The sequence below is a fragment of the Oratosquilla oratoria genome, chromosome 10 (assembly GCF_046742065.1).
Source record: "Oratosquilla oratoria isolate Oo_2021 chromosome 10, ASM4674206v1, whole genome shotgun sequence".
In the NCBI taxonomy this organism is placed as follows: domain Eukaryota; kingdom Metazoa; phylum Arthropoda; class Malacostraca; order Stomatopoda; family Squillidae; genus Oratosquilla; species Oratosquilla oratoria.
The window spans coordinates 49,688,042-49,710,233 of NC_134786.1; the positions used below are offsets into that span (position 1 = coordinate 49,688,042).

Consider the following 22,192-nt stretch of genomic DNA (forward strand, 5'->3'; position numbering starts at 1 on the left):
AGTAAAACTGAAATTTCCAACTTTGTCTGTCCACATGGTATACCAGTAGCTATCATTCAGTTTTTAATCATGTCGTCACATAATCCGACCTTTGCTCACCCAGTCTGTTTTATAGAAAACGTGATTGCCAGGTGTGACTTTAACTCTTCACAAATATAGACGTGATCATGCAGGGAAACAACTTTCACTTATGCAAATTTTTATTTGGTTTTCTAGTTGAAGTACAATACATCAACCATGTTGTCTTACCAAAATATATTTCCTGATTACGTATTGAGGATTCGTATACTCATCAATCACACTGAATTTCTTGGTTGATATTTCACAACCATCGATCCCCTGTTGAAATTGAGCAGTGTGACGAGAGGCAGGGCGACCCAACATCACCAAGGCGCCCGAGATGGGTGTCGTTGAATGGGCACTGTTTGTGCATAGTGTGGGTGTGTTGTGTGACTCAGCTACCCACCTTATATGAGGGGAAAAATGGGCCTTTGGAATGACTGAATGTATGTATTGCATGTGTGTGTATACACACACACACACACACACACATATATATATATATATATATATATATATATATATATATATATATGACATCACTGAGATAGCTGTTTCTTCTTACAATCTATTCCAACTGCAGCATTTACAGAGACGAAACCATCGTTCCTGTGAAAGAGTGTATAAAAATTATACATTTTCTTGGTTTCTACTGTTGTCTAGAAGAAACTATCCAACATATAGCAAAAATTACTCTTTTAAAATATGAAACGATTGTACAATACTCATAACAATAAAGCATAACTGTAATACCTAAAACCAAATATGGAAAAAAACTCACTTGAGCAATTCTTCTAACTCCTCAGTTATTCTATCAACCAGAGGTGGACCATGATACACAAGAGCAGAATAAAGCTGGACAAGACTAGCTCCAGCTCGGATTTTTTCATAAGCATCTGCACCACTTGATACCCCACCAACACCAATGATGGGAAGAGTACCTGTGGTGTAATTACTTGTTACAACAGTTAAGAATAAAATGTAAAAAGTAAAGAGAATGAAAAAGAAAATGTGCAAAAGGAAATATATATATATATTTATTAGTTGTACAGTGTATTGTATTTTGATGTTCACAATTCAACAGTGCTTCTATCTTTGTGGACAGTATCATGTCATTATCTAGAACTGTTTTGGGTTCATGGTGCTAAGTGAGTGAGGAAGTGGTCTGGATAAGTTAGTAGGGTAGGAGTACCTACTTGTAAAAGGTTTACAGGAAAGGAGACATGCTTGTGACATCCTGATTTTTTCTCCATGTATCATACAAGTTAAATTCATATATGGTTTTCACTTGGGTTATATAATAATTTAGGCTATCCCAGCAATGTATCTGTACAAAAAAAAAAAAAAAAAAAAAAATCTTGACCTCCTTTTGACACATGGTCTTCAATTTATTCCCATGATCTTGTGATGATCTGTCCCAGGTGAAGGATTCTGCTATATCAGTTTTCTCTACTTCCTTCAGTGATCTCAATACTGTGATGTGACCTTCTCTTCTTTTAATGATAGGTCTACTTTGTCTAGTCTTTCCTCATATGGTTTACCTGCAAGGCTGGGAACCAATTTTGTTGCTGTCCTTACTATTCTGTTAATCTTATCTATATTTTTTACTGTATGTGGAGGCCACACTACAGCTGCATATGTCTTAGGTATCAGTCATTCTTTGATTTTTTCATTGTTGTCTATGAAGTGAAAAGCCACTTAAATGATTGTCAACAATCTGCATATTTCACCCACAATCTCACTGAAATGTTTGTCAGATGACTTGTCCATGGCCCAGGTCCTTTCCCTCATCTCACATTGAGTTTATTCTCATTTCCAATACTGTGCATTTTTGGATTGATGTTCATTTTCCACATTTGACTCCAGGCATATTGTCAAGATTTTTTTTTGTAAGAACTTAAGAGTCTTCATATTTTATTCTCTTGATCTTACAATCATCTGCAAAGGTACTAGCATAGGTTGTACCTTCCATTATGTCATTTCCATAGATAAAAACATTACAGATGCTGGTATCAACTTAAAAGGGCCTCACTAGTCACTACCCACCATTATGACATCTTATCCTTTACTATTGTTCTCATGTATTGGTCTATCAGAAGACCCATCACCCAGACAAATAGTTTACCTCCAAGTCTTCCCATATGCAACAATTTTCGTGAATAATTGTGACGTACCTCATTGAAAGCCTCTATTAGTTTAAGTAGCCTACACACAATCCACCCATTCCTCCTTCTCTAGCATTACATACACTGTTCTCAAGTAAAAGGTGAACAAGTTTGATACACATAATCATTTGGTTCTAAAACCAAACCAATTCACTACCAAAATGTACTAATTTTTCAATGTACTTATCCACCTATCTTTCACAGTTTATTACAAGTGGTCTTTTTCTAAATGTTGAGATGGGATTTTCCTAAACCAGGGGAATATTGGTGTCACATCAAATGATTTATATGGTATATAGACAGAAGAAGGAGAAAGAAGAAGAAAAATGGAGAAGGGAAAGATGGAAGAAAAAAATTATAGTATATATACCAAAAGTCCTTTCTCCCCATAGCTGAGTGAAAGCAGAGGTGAATGAAATGAACTTGAGGGCTGGACCAAAAATGGGATGTATGGATGGGGTGAAAGGGGCTTTGAGTATTTGGAGAATGTCTTTTGACCAAAGAAAGGAGACAGTAAGGGATAGGTGTGAGTGGAGAACAGTTGTGTATAGATGATAATTTGATGGAGCTCAAAGGGATTTCTCTTTATCTTTTCTATTCATCACATGAGGGGACAAGGAGGGAGGGTTGCCATATAAAATGAAGTGGCTGGCCCTGCTGTAAATGTTTTGTGTCTTGCTATGTTGCTTCTGACCTGGTCAGTGGGGAGGAGACAGGGATAACCTCTCATCTACTAGGAGCAAAGAGAATAGGGAAACAAAGGGATGATGGATGGGCATGGAATAAGTGGAGGTGGGTACATGCCTTTAGTATATAGATATACAAATGTGTTTTGACAGCAGTAGTTGTTTTTAAAGATGTATCTTGAAATAAGACAGATTGTTACTGAAGGATTCAATTTGTACAGACAATATTGCTGGTAAAGACAGATCTTAGGGTCCCATACACTGCCATTTGTTACATTTGGTTTTAGGATATCTTCATTTTATCATACCTTTGTCTAAAAATGCTTATATTCTGAGCAATTACCATTAGAGTTGATATAACAGGGATAAATGGTAAAGTTGCAGATGTTAGTTATGAGATGTTATTGGTGTTAGAACATGATCGGATGGAATTGGAGGGGTCTCAAGTGCCAGAACTCAGTACAGTTATGTAGGAAGTGAAAAAATAGGAAATTGTTTTATCTGGTTCTGGTGTGGTTTAACCCAATCGAAGCAGTAGTGGTAGTGGCTACCATGGATAAAATTACACTGTGAAAGATTTAAAAAATCATGAAGTTTAGGAGGGCAAAAATTGCTGGATATTATAGTATATACAAGACTGCCTCATTCAGGAAGGGAAGGATTTTGAATTTATGGGGTCTATCTATTTATATACAGAGAGCTTTTCTCCCCTTATCAGAGGCACCTACCTATTCCCACCCATTTCATTCCCTTCTACCATCCCCTCCACTCCTCCCATCTTAGCTCTTCATGGGAGGGGCAGAGGGGTCTAGGTGGCTAAAAGATGTGACCAACACAGGACTAAACCAGTCAAAATTTTCTTTGATATAAGCTACAGGTGCTTACAGGGAACAAAAAAAAAACAGAGGAACTGGGAGAAATGATGATGTTCCAGGAAGAAATAAAGAACTATAAAATATTAAGCTTTAAAAGGAAAAAGCTCAATCTAAATACGGGAGTGGAGGGGAAAAAATAGTGAGACTGAAAGTATGACGAATTTTGTCTTGTAAAACAAAGGTGGGTGAATAATTCAGTAAGGTGCATTTATCAACATACAGTGTCTGATAGAAAGAGACTGTACTTTTTTTTTTCATTAAAGAACATCTTTGCCAAAACTTAGAACATGAAAGACATGTAAAGAGAACGATATTCAGTTTTATGCTTTTGTTTTAAAGATGGTTTTCAGGTACCTCCACAGCTTCAAACATACCCACTTATACACACACTACTGGCAGACTATGGCTCAAGGATGTATGTAATTCTTAGGAGGCCTGTGAGGTCAAATATTTAAGGATAAATTGAAAAACTGCTATTCTTTTTCCTTTTTAGTATGTTATTGTTAATCTTGTGCATATTTAAATGATAAAATATCTAAATATTTTGTTACATTTTGAAGGAAGACAAATATATATATATTCAATAAATAACTGAGCATAAAAAGTATCAAATTCTATTTAATTTTGTATGGTAGAAAATGAAAATTGCAAATATCTAAATTTTGGAAAAACAAATCAATCTGTTGCTCCAGGTCTCTTGCAGGAGACCCATAGCTCCAAGGTAACTAGTAACAGCCACCATATTGGGCCACACACTGCTCAAGGAGATACTCTATTGTTGTCTGGATAGAGTGAGAGTGTAACAGTGTAAGATGAGGTGTTCTGTATCTTATGTGTGACAATTGCATCTACAGCAATTTGAATCTGTGGAAATAAAACTTGACAAAATGCCTACTTCAAAACAGCTTCTTGTTTAAGTTTTGTTAGTAATGCAAGACAACCTTTCGGTAACTGCTTCTATATAAATGGAGCTGTTGAAGTTAGGGCAAGAACAAAACTGGAGGTGATAGGTGAGATTCATCTGTAAGTAAACTGATAGATATTGGGTGTAAAACCAACTACAACTTCCAACAGGTATCCTTCAAAATAAATATGAGAAAGGAAATAATGTCTTATGTGTGACAATTGCATCTAGGGGAATTTGAGTCTGTGGAAATAAAACTTGACAAAATACCTATTTCAAAACACCTTGTTTAAATTTGTTTGTAATGCAAAAGACAACCTTTCAGTAACTGCTCCTATATAATTGGAACTGTTGAAGTTGGACCAAGAACAAAATTGGAGGTGATAGGTGACATTCATCTGTAAGTAAACTAATTTATATTGGTTGTAAAATCCACTACAACTTCCAACAGATATCCTTCAAAGTATGAGAAAGGAAATAAAGTATTACTGTCTATTTTGGGTATTCTTATGACATATTATATTTGATTTTCTATAGTGGTCACTGTTGTGCAATTTTATTCAGGCCATTGTTATACTGTTGTAGTTTAAATTTGTGACTACAACATTGATGGGGAATGATAAACTGCAGAGTAATATTATGGCCATATATTCAAAGTTTACACCCAAGTGGGTTGAATACGTTGTTCATGCACAGGCCTATACAATTGAACTGATTGGCAAGTGTGTGGGTACGCTGACAGCACATCACTTCAGATGTCATATATACACTATTACAATTATATGAGGGGGTGAACATGGGGGGACGTCCTGGGATGGGGTGAAGGGGGCTTTGGGGAAGAGGGGGGTGTCTGTTGAGGAAGGACGGGAGAGGATAGAAGACAGGGGTGAATGGAGAGTGGTTGCGTGTGGATGATGTTGTGGTGCATGAGGTGGAGTGGGTGGGGGGATGGGGGTTGAGGTAGTATGTGTGAGCAAAATTTGATGCAGCCCGAAGGGATTTCTCCCTGTCTTCTCCTTTTATGCATGGGGGGACGGAGAGGGGGGTCACCGATTTAATGAAGTGGCCTTGCTGTGGATGTGCTGTATCTTGCAACACTGCTTCTGACCAAGGATAGTGGACAAGGTGCAGGGATGACCCGTCATCCAGGAGGTGCTAAGATAAGAGGGAGGGTGGAGGGGTGTGGAGTGTATTCAGGGATGGAATGGGTGGGAGTGATTTAATGCCTTTTCCTTTTTGGCTACCTCCCTTGTAAGGGGGAAAAAGCCTTGGTATATGTATGTATGTATATATATATATATGTATATATATTGTTACATATGAGTATCCTATATATGTAATGTATAAATATAATTATTATTTTGGTGAAAAGACATCAGTTATTCAACAAATGAAAATGGAGCATTACATTCTGCATGTTACATGTCGGGAGATATCCAAATGTTTTGGGTCAGCATATTAATATTCTATTGAATCATGTTTAGATCTGTAAGATTCATTACTATTTTGTGTATTATTCTGTAAAAATGCCAAACCGAATTGTTATTATGTTTTTCTGTTGATGCAAGACAAATTTATGTATTAATTCAAGGTATTGAGTAACAACATTTACATCGTATTTGCACAAGAAGTGTCACCAGTGTTTGTGCAAATATGTTTAGTCTGTCTTGGCCAATCAGGTTCAAACTCAATAAACGCCGATTCTACGGGCCAATCAGGGGTAATTTTGTACTGGAGGAATGAGCGCTTTGGGCATGTGGGAGGCAGAGAAAGACTGAGGATAGCACATAGAGAAGACATATCCTTGAGCAGAGATTATCGGCTATAAAAAAAGTAAGTCCTTCCTCCCCCTGTTATATATTTAACTCGGCTATTAATTAGGATCTTTTGTGTGAAGTCTATGGCAGTGACATGGGAAGCCTGGACAGTGAATCTCTTGGTAATTATTTCTCTTTCACCCCCATTAATAATTGTGTTTAAGAACTTGGAATCATGTTTACAATTTATTTGTAATTCTTTAATTCAGTTATATGTCCTTGGTTATAATTATCTTGTTATTTCTATTACCTTTAATGAATAATGTTAAACTTTCCAGTTGTATCATTGTTTTTTCCATTTTCATGATAAAAAATGGTGTGGTTACCTGTTATGGTACACGTGTCAGCATTGTATATTTGTGAATATTGTTATGTATTTTACTTACGTTTTGTTCAATTATGAGATCCATATTTTAACAATTGTATAATTAATACTGTAATTGTGTAATTATTTTTGGGATGTTGTTAGTCTTTAATATTGTCACTGTATTATTTATTTACCATTGTTGTAGTCTGTAGGGAGAACCAAGCAAGCTTCTGCATGTTTTCACGCCAACTCAAGGTTTGGTGGCTAGTTGTTACTCTACCTCTGTACTGTATGCATGCATTTGTATATTGTAGTGCTACATACATATACCAAAGGGTTTTTCCCCCTTACACAGGGGGTAGCCAAAAAGAAAAAGGCATAGAAACCACTCCCACCCATTTCATTCTCTACATATTCCATTCCCCTCCACCCTCCTCCCTCCCTCTTATCTTGGCACCTCCTGGATGACGGGTCATCCCTGCATCCTGTCCACTGCCCTGGGTCAGAAGCAGTGTTGCAAGACACAGCTCATCCACATCAAGGCCGCTTCATAAATTCGGTGAACCCCCCTCTCCGTCCCCTCATGCAGAAAAGGAGAAGACGGGGAGAAATCCCTTCGGGCTGCGTCAAATTTTTTCTCATACATACTTCCTCACCTACCATCCCCCACCCACTCCCCTTCATGCATCACAGCATCATCCATACACAACCCTTCTCCATTCACCCCTATCTTCTGTCCTTTTCCGTCCTTCATCAACAGACATTCCTCTCTTTTGTAATGATCCTTTCACCCCATCCATCCATCTCATCCTAGGATGCCCCCTCATATTCACCCCTTCCTCCTCTGCCCTCCACACCTTTTATACTAACCTTTCTTCACTCATTCTTTCCATGTGTCCAAACCATCCTAATACTCTTTCATCAACCCTTTCTCCCAACTCCCTTTCCACCCCTGTTCTCCTCATTTCTCACTCTATCTAGCCTAGCCCTATCATACTTCTCAGACATTTAATCTCAAACACATTCAAACTCCTTCTCTCTTCCTCTCTTATGTTCCATGTTTCTGCCCCATACAGTGCTGTTGGCACAATCACTCCTTCATATAACCTCTTCTTAGCATCCATTCCCAGATGTCTATTTCTCATTACACTTTTTAATCCACCAAGGCATTTACTCGCTTCTCTCAATCTACATTCTACCTCCACCCCCACTCCTCCCTTTCCTGCCACATTCGCACCCAAGTATTTAAAACTATCCACTTCCTCCAGTCTCTCTCCCTTAATGCTCACTTCCAGCCTGCTGTCACTCTCTCCCCTTGTACATCTCATCACCTTACTTTTGCCCACATTTATCTTCAGCTTCCTTCTTTCTCACACCTTCTCAAACTCTGTCACTAACTTCCTCAATCCCTCCTCTGAATCTGCTACAAGCGCAGTGTCGTCAGCAAACAACTGCCTTATTTCCCACTTTTCTCCATTTTATTTAACCATCTCCAACCCCTGACCCACTACCCTTGCATTCACCTCTTGCACCACTCCATCCATGTATAAATTGAATAGCCAGGGCGACATAACACATCCCTGATGAAGTCCCACCTTTACCTCAAACCATTCACTCTCTCCATTTCTAATCCTAACACAAGCTTGACTACTCTCGTAAAAACTCTTGACTGCTCTTAACAGATTTCCCCCTATCCCATATATCTGCAGAACCTCCCACAGTGCCTTCCTGTCTACCTTGTTGTAAGCCTTTTCCAGATCCATAAAAGCCCAAAAAACATCCTTACCTTTTCCTATAGCTTTCTCACATATCTGTCTTACCACAAAAATCTGATCCATGCAACCCCTACCTGTCCTAAAACCACACTATTCCTCACCAATTACTCCCTCTGTTTCTCTCCTAATCCTCTAAATCAAGATCCTCCCATAAGCCTTCCCAACACTCAACAAGCTGATCCCTCTGAAACTACTACACTCACACTTGTCACCCTTTCCCTTGTAAAGCGGAACTATACAGGCACTCCTCCAGTCCTCCGGCACTCTACCCTCTCTTAAACAAACAATAAAAAACCTCACCAGCCAGTCCACCATCACTGTATCTCCTTTTTTCAGACATTTTGCATGGCATCCATCCAACCCAGGTGCCTTACCTGCTCTCATCATCTTAACAGCTGCTTTCACTTCATCTTTTCCTATTTCTCCTCCATTTTCCTCACTCATCACTCTCATTTTCTTAGCACTTCCCACTGCAACTACCTTTCTCTCCCTATCCTCCTTCACATTTAGCAACTCCCTAAAATACTCTGTCCACCTTCCTCTCACTGCCTTCTCTTCCATTATCATCTCTCCATCTGCACCTTTTACCTTTTCTTCTCTACTTTATTCGCCTCCTCTTCCTCTTTTAATTTCTTTCCAAAACATCTTTTTATTACTTTCAAAATTTTCTGTCATACTTTTACCCCATTTCACATCTGCTCTCCTCTTTGCTTCCTTTATCTTATGCTTAACTTTCCCTCTCTTTACTCTATACCTCTCATACAATTCCCTTGTCCTAATTTGTAGCCAATCTATGAATGCCTGTTTCTTCTCTTCTACACCCTTCTTTGTTTCCTTCTATTTCCTCCTGCCCTCCTTGTTCCACACCTTATGACTCCCTCCTTGAACCATCCCCATTCCTCCTCCACTCCTAGTTCTAATCTATCCTTCACTCCCTCCCACTCCTCTTTCAGCTTCTTCTTATACTCATTCTCCTTTTCTTTCTCATTTAAGTAGTTCACTCTAAGTACCTCCCTACCTTCTGCCCTTTTCCTCTCTCTCCACCTATTCTCCACTCTCAATTTACCTTCCACCAGAAAATGATCTGATATTCCCCCACTCTCTCCCCTTAGAACATGTACATCCTTAACTCTTCCTACCATACTCCTGGTCACCACTATATAGTCCATTAATGCTATATCTGCCACACCTTCCATCCACCACCCTCTCCTATGTGTACTTATGCTTGACTTTCTTCCTAAACATTGTATTTGTTATCATCAACTCTCTTTCAAGACACATCTCCATCAATTCTCTACTACGATTTTTACCTGGAACTCCATACTTCCCAACCACTCCGTCTACTGGTTTATTTCCTATCCTAGCATTAAGGTCTCCCAATACAACTACATTGAAATTTCTCCCTAATCCCTCTATGCACTCAATTATATCTACCGAAAAAGCCTCCCTTTCCTCTACACTCTTCTCACTACCAGGCCCATACGCTCTTACAAAAACCCACATCTCCCTTCCCAGCTTCACCTTCAGCCACATCAACCTTGATTGTAGTGCTAAATCATTTACTGTATATATTAATTTTAATTTTGTTTCATTAGCCACATCTCCCTTCCCAGCTTCACCTTCATCCACATCAACCTTGATTGTAGTGCTAAATCATTTACATGTTAATTTTGATTTTGTTTCATTAGCCACCCAATACATAAAATGGTGGCAGCTGGTTTAAACAATATTGTGAATGTTTCTTTTGTGCATTTCGTATTTTGGATGCTATTTTGAACAGTTTCCATTTGTGACTCCCCTCCTGTGCAAGATCAGGTTGTTCAGTTGCCTTCTAAGGGACCTCCTCATTTTAACTCTCCTATTTTTTCTTGTGCTGCTGTTGTTATTGGAGAGCATTGTACTGGACCTTCAAGCGCAGTTTGAGTTCTGGTGCGCATTTCAGGTGCTCCAATTGGGTCTGATGTTTTATCTCAGCCTGACTCTGTGTTCGTCGCCTTGCTTTGGAAGGGACTCTCTCCACTATTCATGAGGATCATGTTACCACAGCTAAGGTATCCAATGTCACAGGTGCTCCTATCACTCTCTCTCCTGGCAGTCACTTAGGCTCCTTTGAAAAAATTGCCGTTGATGTTTTTCGAGATTCACCTATCATTGCAGCTTCTGTACTACAGTCTCCACAAGTGAGTGACACAGCTCACTTGGCCTCCAAATTTGCAATGTTTGTAGGTGAGACTGATTTTCCTATTGAGACGCCTTGTCTCATTGAACTGTTAGTGACCCACCCTCAGGCTTTGGCTTTGCCTGGTGATCCATTAGGACTTACAGATTATGCAGTTCATAGAATTGATTTTGAACCAGGTGGTCATCCTGTTTACATTCTCTCTTACAGGTTGCCTCACTCTTGTTGCACAGTCCTTGGTTGACGACATGTTACGTGAAGGCATTGTACAAGAGTCTCACCCAGAGTGGAACTCACCCCTCCTTCTGGTGCCTAAGAAGGATGGAACTTTTCATCCTGTTATTGATTATAGGTGAGTTAATGAGGTCACTATTCCTGACCATTATCATTTGCCTGTACTAAGTGACCTTCTTCAGTCCATTAGCACTGGTAATACGGTGTTCACCACCTTAGACTTGAAAGTGGGTTTTTGGCAGATACCGCTGGAGGAGAAGTCTCATAAGGTCATGGCCTTCTCTACTCCCAATGGACATAATGAATGGCTTCCTTGCCCCATGGGTTTGCAGAATGCTCCTTTGACTTGCCAGCGCTTGATTAACTCCATTTTTCATGGTCTAATAGGCAACAGACTTCTTGTTTACCTGTATGATTGTATCTTAGTTTCCAAGGATGTGGATAGCCACTTCACTAAATTGTCCATGGTCTTGCAACAGTTTGCTGATGTTGGATTGAAACTCAATTAGCCCAAGTGTTCTTTTCTTAAGTTTAGTTCACACTACTGATGATCAGGTCAAAGCAGTTAGGGACTTCCCTATACCTAAGTCAGTTGAGAATGTATGTTCCTTCCTTGGTCTGGCAGGGTACTATCGTGCATTTATTAGGAATTTTGCTTCAATTGCTTCCCCACTAACATATCTCCTCAAGAAGGATACTTCCTTCCAATGGCGTGATGTTCATCAGGAAAGTTTTGATTCCCCTGTGTTGGCATTCCCAGACTATAGCCTTCTCTTTACTATTTGTACAGATGCTTCTGGTACAGGTATTGGAGCTGTACTTATGCAGCAAGTAGATAATTGTAGACCCCATGTTCTTGCATATGCTAGTTGCATTCTTAACAAGCCTAAGTCTCGTTACTCTGTCACTCATCTGGAGGCCTTGGCAGTGGTGTGGGCTTTAAAGCATTTTTGTGATATCATTTTTGGATATCCTGTTACAGTCTACATCAGCGTTTCTCAATTTTTTTACCCTTGTGTAACCTTTAGAATAAATTGCACGTCTCAAGGAACCCCTGTGCAAAAAAAAAAAAAAAAAAAAAAAAAAAATTATGTAAAATAAATTTATAATTTTATTTTCATTGTAATAATAGGTTAGATATGATGATGTTTATATTACATTACTACAATAACCAAGAATATGTCATGCGTGTTTAATTATAATATATATATGAAATTAAATAAAAAATCATAAGTGCATTAGCTTTTCTCACTTGTTCTCGCGGGACCCTTAGGGACCTTTTGTAGAACCTTAGGGTTCTGGGGAACCCTGGTTGAGAAATGCTGGTCTACATGGACCACGCTACTGTCATTCAGCTTTTCTAAGGCAAGAATTTAACTGGTCGCCTAGCCAGATGGTTTCTCATGATTGAAGAATTTAACCCAACCCTTAAGCATATTCCATGGTGTGCAAACAATGTTGCCGATGCATTTTCACGTAATATCCCTATTACTGCTGTTACAGTAATTGACAACTTCTCTGAAGGATCTAGCCAAAGCTCAGGGTGAGGACCCTGTTTGGTCTGCTGTTATTTAGGCTTTGGAGTCTGGTGATGATACGACCTTACCAGATTTACCTGTTCCCCTGTCCCAATTTTCTTTGCAGGACAAGGTTCTTATTCATATTGTGGAAGTGGTTGAGCAGGATGTGGCACAACTAGTGATCCCTGACTCCCTAGTTCCTGTTGTTCTGTCCCTTGCTCATGATGCCCCTCAGGCTGGTCACCTAGGTCATGACAAAACCCTGGCTATGGCATGTAGAAGTATTATTGGCCAAAAATGTGACTAGACATTACCTCTCATGTAGCCCAATGTAGCTCTTGTGCCCAGAACAAAGGTTCTATATACACTGCTCCCATCTTAGAGTCCCCTACTCCTTCTCGTCCTTTTCAGATTATGGCTATAGTATTCAAGGTTCAGTGTATGTCCTTGTGTGTGTGGACCACTTTAGTTGTTTTGTAATATTGGCTCCCTTACATAACAAGTCTGCTCCAGTAGTAGCCCATGTTTTAGTTTCTCATGTTTTGTGTCCATACACTACTCCTTCAGTGCTCCTTAGTGACAATGGGTTGGAATGTAGGTATGAGGTTTTAGTGAGCATTTGCGAGTGTTATGGCATCACACAAACATTTGTGACTGGTTCCCATCCTGCATCCAATGGTCTTGTGGAGAGGACAAATAGGAAGATTTTAGATGTACTCTGGCACATTGCTAATAACCTTCATGAATCTGGGGAGGATTGGCTTCCCCATGTCAGTGCTTGTATTAACAGCACCATTAATGTCTGTACAGGCAAGACGCCTCATTATATTATCTATGGAGTGGAAAATGGTTCCCTTATGATGTGCTTGATAGTCCTCCTCATCCCCTCAACAATATTGAGGACTATGGCCAACTCCAAAGTCACACTTTGCATTCTATCTATAGTTCTGTTAGAAGTCAATTTGATGTTTCCAATGCCAAGATGTTGAAAAACCAGCATCTATGGGCTAAGCCTGTTAAAATTAGCATTGGGGATCATGTGTATAAAAGCATGCCTGACTGCCAATCTAAGCTCAATTGTAGATTTGCAGGTTCCTTTTTGTTGATGGAACAGTTACATCCTAATAAGTTCAGGATCTTTGATCCTTCACAGGGACTGAGTGAGGTGTTACATGAGGATAGGCTTAAGGTTATAAAAGTGCCTATCCCTGCATTTACCTGGCCTCCCCCAATGCCTGCCTTGTATATCTACCCCTCATAATCATAATCTTCGGTCAAGGGGTCCTTTGTCTGCTTAAACTGTATTTGTGTATTGCTTATGATATATTCATGGTGTCTTGTATTCTTTGTGATGTTTACCATTTTTGTTTAGCTCTTAAGTGTAATGTCTCGAATTGCATTTTGTAACGTTTAGCTATTAAGTATCATGTCCTGGACGTCTGGCAATTGCTGTGTTTTTCTCGTGTTTAACTGGCGCCAGTTCCTTTGTGTATTTCTTGTGTTTGTGTACAGTTTTTTTGTGTATTCCTTATGTTTGTGTACATTTCTTATGTATGTTTCTTGCAATTGTATGCAGTACTTATTTTTCTTGTATTATTTTGTGTATACAGGTTGACATTCAAAAATCCGGCAACCATAAATCCGGAACCTTCAGAAATCCGGGACAGATTTCGGGAGCTCATTTTGATTTTCATATTTCCCGCGTTGGTGCGCCACTGTTTTCTGGATCTGCCGCTTATGCCAGAATCAGCTGTCGGTTCATGCTAACAAGTAATCCTGCTAATTTTTCTCATTATTCTCCTCATTATAACATTTATTTGTTGTTGTATAGCCCCAATATGGAATCAACAAAGAAGAAATGTGGCATAAAACGCAAACATCATGCGTTATCGATCGCAGAGAAAGTGGAAATATAAAAAAACTTGGTAACAATGTGTCTGTGTGAACCATTTGTGAAACATACGACATTGTGTAAAAAGCCCATCTGCTATTTAGCTTCTTTCCTAAGAAGTACAGTACAGAGTATTTTATTTAGTTTAATTAAAATTCTGTATAACTATCTTTACTGTATTTTATTTAGTTCGTGAATAATAAAATTTCATTTGCTTTTCACTTAGTGTTTATTTTTCCCATTAAAGGACTGTACAGGTGATAATTTTCTTTAAATATATACAGGGTACACCATACAAAATTATAAACTTCAAAAATCCGGCATTTTCAAAAATCCGGCAGTCCTCAGGTCCCAAGGTTGCCGGATTTTTTAATGTCAACCTGTATATTCCTATGTATTGTCCTTATGTCCCCAGTGTAGGGGGAAAAAGCCTTTGGTATATGTATGTTATGTTTATGTATTAGGGTGTGCTAATGTTATTCTTTTCCACACTTTGTAATCACACTATTGCATGTGTGGATTGTATTATGTATGTTTTGATTTTGTCTTGCCTGGTCATTTCTTGTTTGCTCAGTGGGGTCACCGAGTGGTGGTGGCTGAGCAATGTTATGGTATACATGTTAGCACTGTATATTTGTGAATATTGATATGTGTAATACTTACGAATTGTTCAATTATGATACATATTTTAACCATTGTATAATTAATATTGCAATTGTGTAATTATGTTTGGGATGTTGTTAGTCCTTAATATTGTCATTGTATTATTTATTTACCATTGTTGTACAGTCTGTAGGGAGAACCAAGCAAGCTTCTGTATGTTTTTGTGCCAACTCAAGGTTTAGTGGTTAGTTGTTACTCTACCCCTGTACTGTACGCATTCATTCATATATTGTAGTGCTAAATCATTTATATATTAATTTCAATTTTGTCTCATTAGCCACCCAATACAAACCTTTACTAATTTTATTCTGTGAGCAGATATCCCAAAGATATAGGGTCATGGGAATCATTCATAACATCTTAGAATATTGTTGTTACAAGCGAAAAGTATTCATAAGATTTGTAACAATATATATATAACTTATACAGTGGGTCCTCCTTATATGGTAATTCTTTATCAGGTAAATTCACAGTTACGGTATTTGGTAATTACTACCCTCGATTCTATTTACAGTACGAAAAATTCACAGATACGGTATCCGCTAGATATTTTGAAGAAGAAAGAGCAGGGAGAAGGTATGTCTGCCATATCCTATTATTACATGTTATAATGGGTTCGGTATACGGTAATTTCAATTTGCAGTAAGGTTTTCAGGAACGCATATGTACCGTATAACAAGGACTTACTGTATCACATTATTTTATTTGAGCTACATATAAAACATACTTCATATATACTCGCTAATACTATGAATGTAAATGACGTGTGAATAGTTGTTAATGAAATGTTATTTATTTACCTAATTGTAGTACCGTATTTTTCGGACCATAAGGCGCGGTCAAAATCCTTAAAATCGGCCAAATTCTGGTGGTGCGCCTTATTGTGAGGTGCGCCTTATGTGTGGCTTCAGTACAAAAAATGACTCGGAGAGTGATGTACTATTTTGACACATTTCGTAGTTAGCCTGGTGACAGTGCATAAGCCTAGCAAAAGTTACAACCAAGTTATAACCAAGATGCATGTATCTTGACAAGAAAATTGCGAAAACTTCGACAGTTTTTGAGTCCATGCCACTGCATTCATTCACGCTATCATGGCTATGACATGATAGCGTCCACAACACAGACAGCCATTTTGCATTGGTCTAGTCTCACTCCACTCAGACTGTATTCATTTGGGTATTTTTTTTAGTTTCCACCATGGGCGCAATATAGCAATAGAAAATTAATTATCAATTTTGTAAATTAAAATGTATCAACGTAATATGCAATTTTGTGGGCGGAAATAAAAATAAAAAATACCTTGCTACAAGCAAATATGCTAATGAACGAAGTCGGTAGCATAGGATCGGGACGCCATCTTGTCGTCTGTTAATTGACGGCCTCGGTACTTCCGACAGTACCTCGCTAAGTACATTTTCTTGAAGGAATGTTATGGAGCAGAGATACATGCATTCCTTCAAGCTGCAAGAACATTGTATACCCCGCAAGCTGAGAGAGTGGTTGAAAAGCCCGCCAACATCTCTCACAACAATGACAACGAGGACGAGCCGGATGACATTTAATTTGCAGGTAATGATTTATTAAACACAGATTAGGTTAGGTTAGACAAATTTATCATCCTTTCATTTCTTCGACATCGGCACCTATCATAACAAACATGGCGTACCATTCGTCCGCCACGACTTCGTTACTTACGAAATCTGTTTTAGCACCTTTTTTGTTTTTTATTTCCGCTCACAAAATTGCATATTACGTTGATACATTATAATTTACAATATTAATAAATAATTAATTTTCTATTGCTATATTGTGCCCATGGTCGAAACTAAAAATTTACCTTCATTTGTAATCTTGTGTTTTTAAGTGAATAGAGAATTCCGGGAATAAGACTGCTAATGTTGGTTTTATTCCCCACAATTCCCATAACATGTTTATGTTGTTCATTAGGGGTATTGGCAGGGCAGGCCGTCCATGGAGGTGGTCTGATTTCACTGACCAAAATAAAAATATATATCATTTATTTTTGTAATTTTGCTAAATCCCAACCGATTTTTCTCATTCAACAATGAAAATGTTCAGTTCTGAATGCACTCACATATGCATGATTATCCGATGACGAGACTAGGTGCGCCTTATGGTCAGGGGCGCCTTATGTAAGGACGGGGAATAGCAAATTACGGGTGCGCCTTATGGTACGAAGTGCCTTATGGTCCGAAAAATACGGTATACAGGAAAGGAGCAATGCTCGTTGAGTCCTGTATCCTATTCTCTAATTTTTTAATATAACTACACTCAAATTCATGTACAGTTCTGACTTAATTTATATCTATGATTTCCATTTATCTTATTTTTGTGGTAAGACAGATATGTGAGAAAGCTATAGGAAAAGGTAAGGATGTTTTTTGGGCTTTTATGGATCTGGAAAAGGCTTGTGACAGGGTAGACAGGAAGGCATTGTGGGAGGTTTTGCAGATATACGAGATAGGAGGAAAGCTTCTAGGAGCTGTCAAGAGTTTTTACGAGAGTAGTAGAGCATGTGTCAGGATCAGAAATGGAGAATGAGTGGTTCGAAGTAAAGGTGGGACTTTGTCAGGGATATGTTATGTCACCCTGGCTGTTCAACTTATACATGGATGGGGTGGTGCGAGAGGTAAATGCAAGGGTGGTGGGTCAGGGATTGGAGATGGTTAAAGAAAATGGAGAAAAGTGGGAGGTGAGCCAGCTGTTGTTTGTGGACAACACTGCGCTTGTAGCAGGATCAGAGGAGGGATTGAGGAAGTTGGTGACAGAGTTTGGGAGAGTGTGTGAAAGAAAAAAGTTGAAGATAAATGAGATGTACAAGGGGTGAAAAGGGCAGCAGACTGGAAGTGAGCATTAAGGGAGAGAGACTGGAGGAAGTGGATAGTTTTAGATACTTGAAGGTGAATGTGGCAGGATAGGGTGGAGTGGAGGTGGAGGTAGAATGTAGACTAGTAAAAGAGGTATGGAAGGCAGATGTGGAGGGAGTGAACATGAGGGGGCAACCTAGGATGAGATTGATGGATGGGGTAAAAGGGGTTTTGGGGAAGAGGGAATTTCTGTTGAGGAAGGACGGGAGAGGACAGAAGACAGGGGTGAATGGAGAATGGTTTGGGGTATGGGGGTGAGGTAGTATGTGTGAGAAAGGGATTTCTCCCCCATCTTTTCGTTTTCTGCACGAGGGGAAGGAGAAGGGTGGGTCGCTGATTTAATGAAGCGGCCTTGCTGTGGATGTGTTGTGTCTTGTGACACTGCTTCTGACCTAGGGCAGTGGATAAGATGCAGGGATGACCCGTCATCCAGAAGATGCCAAGATAAGAGGGAGGGTAGAGGGTGGAGGGGAGTGGAGTGTTTTAGGGATGGAATGGGTGGGAGTCGTTTTTATGCCTTTGCTTTTTGGCTACCTCCCTCGTAAGGGGGAAAAAGCCCTTGGTATATGTATGTATTGTTTGAGCCTGAGCTATATCACCTTCTAAGCTATTCCACATATTTATACATCTATATGGAAAACTGTATTTCTTCATATCCTTTGGACATATTGTTTTTCTTAATTTATTTCCATAACCTCTTAACCATTACAGTACGAGTCAAATTTTTGCATGCAGCACTGGCTGCCATATGTATGATGCATCACACTACTCACATTATAAATTATAAAGTCACTGCTGTATTATTCATTCTCTTTTACTCTGAGTAATAATAAACACAGAAAACATGATCACAGTTCATAAAATCTGGGGGTAACTCATGTACCCAACACCAGCATCCTCATGTACCCACTTGCACCTCATGACACCTACGTGAGTGTCATTGTACTGAAGTGGTTAATTGTGAAAATGATATAGTAATCTATTGTTTGTCTGTAGAGAAGGAGGCTATTTATAGAAACCTGTGGTGGTGGTTGCAATCAAGTGTGTAGTATATATATGTGCACATATGTATGTTTGTCTGTGTGTGTGTACATATATTTCTAAGTATGAAATGCATGCTTTAAGGTATAACAATATGATTTTAATAATTTTAGCTTAAACTGAAGTAATATTAGTAAAATGATCTTTGGGTATTGACAAGTTAAATATATAATACATACCTTTAGTTAGAATGTACATATCCTTGATAGTTTGTGTTGCTAGAGATCGAACTGGGGCTCCACTTAATCCGCCAGTTTCTACCTTGTGTTGACTTTGAAGGTGGTCAGGCCGTGATATGGTTGTGTTGCTCACAATTAAACCATCCACCCTGGTCTGCATTGAAAAGAATGTTAATTTATACAACCTAATATGATTTTTTTTTTCAAATGGTGGCTAGAAACTTATGATCAGCAATTACACTAAACAAAAGATTACCACCACAGTGACAGGATTCAACATACATATACACAGAAGACCCTTCCTCCCTTACAAGGGGATTACCAAGTCAAAGCTCACATTCACTTCACATACAATCAAAACCCATTAACACTCCTTCCATAAGCTTGTGGATGAAGGATCATCCCTGACCCCTGACCCCACTGCTGGGATCAAGGGTAATGTAGCTTGGTACATATTTATAACCACAAAAGAGAAACCTACACAATCTATATTGGTAAGTTTATTTACAAAGGGTTACAAAGGCGGACCATGCCGACAGGAGACCTTTTGGTCCATATCTATGTTGGATGTGAAAAAAATCATAATAATGATACACAAATAAATGAATAAATAAAAACTGTAATAATGTAAATAATAAATAAAATACACAAATGAATGCACAGGTATAGTTAAATAATAAACAAACAGGTAAATAGTAAATAATAATGAATTGACATATAACTAATAATAAATGTGAATCAAACAAATAATAATAAACAAACAGACAAACGATAACAAAACAAACAAATAATATAAAATAAATGATAGTCATTACAGTATCTTGCTTAGGTGTTTATCTAAATGATTCTTAAAGCTTCGAACTGAACCACATTGCACTGCCTCTGTAGGAAGTTTATTCCATTCATTAATTACACGGTTGGCAAAGTTGTTTCTACTTACTGTACTTCCAAATTAAATCTATTTCCTGAGTTTGAGACCATTGTTTCCTGTCGGATTCTCATTCAGTGTGAAAATTTTGTCACTTTTGATGTTGTCAATTCCCTTTAGAATCTTAAAGACCTGTATCAAGTCACCTCTGAGTTTAAGCTTTTTTAAGGAAAACAGATTCATACGTTTTAGTTGATTTTCATATGATTTATTTTTGATATTTGGAATCAGTTTTGTGGCTCGCCATTGTACTTTTTCCAATCTGTCAATGTCTTTAATGAAGTTTGGTGACCATACCAAAAGAGCATATTCCAAATGTGGACAAACTACATTTATATAGCTTGTTAATGAGTGATGGACTTTTGAAATCAAAAGATAGCGCAATCAGTCCTAGAATCTTATTTGCTTTCTCAGAGGCTGAAATACACTGCTTGGATGATTTGAGATCATTACTGATAATTATGCTGAGATCCTTTTCACTATCCACTTTTGTTAATGAATTTCCAAATAATTTATAATTGTACTTACTCTTATTTTTACCTATGTGCATTACCTTACATTTACTTGTATTAAATTTCATTAGCCACTTCTCAGACAATTGCTGTAATTTATCTAAATCTTCTTGAATATCTAATTGGTTTAAGTGATCATTTGCCATTCCGCACAGTTTTTATCATCAGCAAATTTGGAACAGTAGAGTTTAGTCCATGGTCTATGAATAGAGGTGGCCCGAGAATGGAACCCTGAGGAACTCCATTTGTTACATTTTTCCATCCAGAAGTTTTTCCATTTAAAACAACTCTCTGTTTTTGATCATTCAACCAATTACTAGTCCAACTTAATAGGCCACCACTTATTCAGTGTGGAGCTAATTTAGTAACTAGTCTTTCATGGGGGAGAGTATCAAAAGCTTTTGCAAAGTCTAGATATATTAAACCTATATTGTTTCTTTTGTCACAATTTGAGATAACTGTGTTGTAGAATTCAAGTAAGTTAGTCACGCAAGAATGTTTCTGTCTGAAACCATGCTGGCTATCATTTATCAAACAGTTACTTTCTAAATGATGTTTGATAGCATCTCTGATGATAGTTTCCATCATTTTCCTATGATTGAAGTCAAACTTATAGGCCTGTAATTTGGTTTCTTTTTGTCACCTTTTTTGAATATGGGAGTAACGTTAGCTAGCTTTCATTCTCTTTGGACAACTCCAGATATGATGGACTTCTTGAAAATTTCTAATGGAACAACAATCTCAATTTTAACTTCCTTTAAGATTCTTGGATGGCAGCTGTCAGGCCCTGGTGTTTTATTAAATTTATGTTTCTCTATACACCTTTTAATTTTTTCTTTTGTTATATTTACCATAGTCAGTAAGTTTACCCTAGACTTTTCACAGGTTTCAGTTTGGAGTTCACTTTGAAGTATTTCGTTTACGAATACTGAGCTAAAATAATTGTTTAAAACATCAAACATTCCTTCATTTGAATATTCAAGTTGACTGTTAGCAGATAATAGTGGGCCAATGTGATTCCTAAAAACCTTTTTATCTCTAATGTAACTATAGAATTCTTTTGGATTCTCTTTGGATTTATCAGCGATATTCATTTCATATGGTTGTTTTTGTTTTTTTTTGTCTTTTTTAAATCTCTCTGTATTAATACATAACTTTGATAGTCATTAGATGCACCCGAGCACTTATATTTCATGTAAGCCTGTCTCTTTTTAGCAATACTTTTTTCAGTTTCTTTGTCAAGCCATTTTGGGTGAGCCTGATTAGGGGGACGTCTGTCTTTAACAGGAATGTATGAATCATCTTAGTGAGCATATTTGAAATATTTCACACATCTGATCTACAGGCCTTTCGCTTAATTTTGCCTCCCAATCTGTAAGTTGAAGTGCCTGACGTAGTCCTATGAACTGAGCTTTACTGAAATCAGGTATTTTAGAAACACAAGTATCCTAAATTTTTTTTTAGTAGTTTGAATCTAACTAAATTGTGATCACTATTTGCAACAGTTTCACCAACTTCTACATCGGTTATCATGCTTTTGCGACTAGTGATCGATAGATCGAGTA

The 22,192-nt window shown here is 38.1% G+C and overlaps 1 protein-coding gene across 1 annotated transcript; it reads right to left on the reverse strand.

Moving 5' to 3' along the window:
* Positions 1–166: 166 nt before the first annotated feature.
* LOC143029199 (dihydroorotate dehydrogenase (quinone), mitochondrial-like) lies at positions 167–19,362 on the reverse strand. Its single transcript, XM_076191754.1, has 3 exons — positions 19,188–19,362; positions 842–1,001; positions 167–669 (listed from the first exon to the last, which is right to left on the reverse strand). Exons 1-3 carry the CDS (start codon positions 19,345–19,347, stop codon positions 600–602), a joined length of 390 nt encoding a protein of 129 aa, XP_076047869.1. The 5' UTR covers positions 19,348–19,362; the 3' UTR covers positions 167–599.
* Between the last annotated feature and the right edge of the window lie 2,830 nt (positions 19,363–22,192).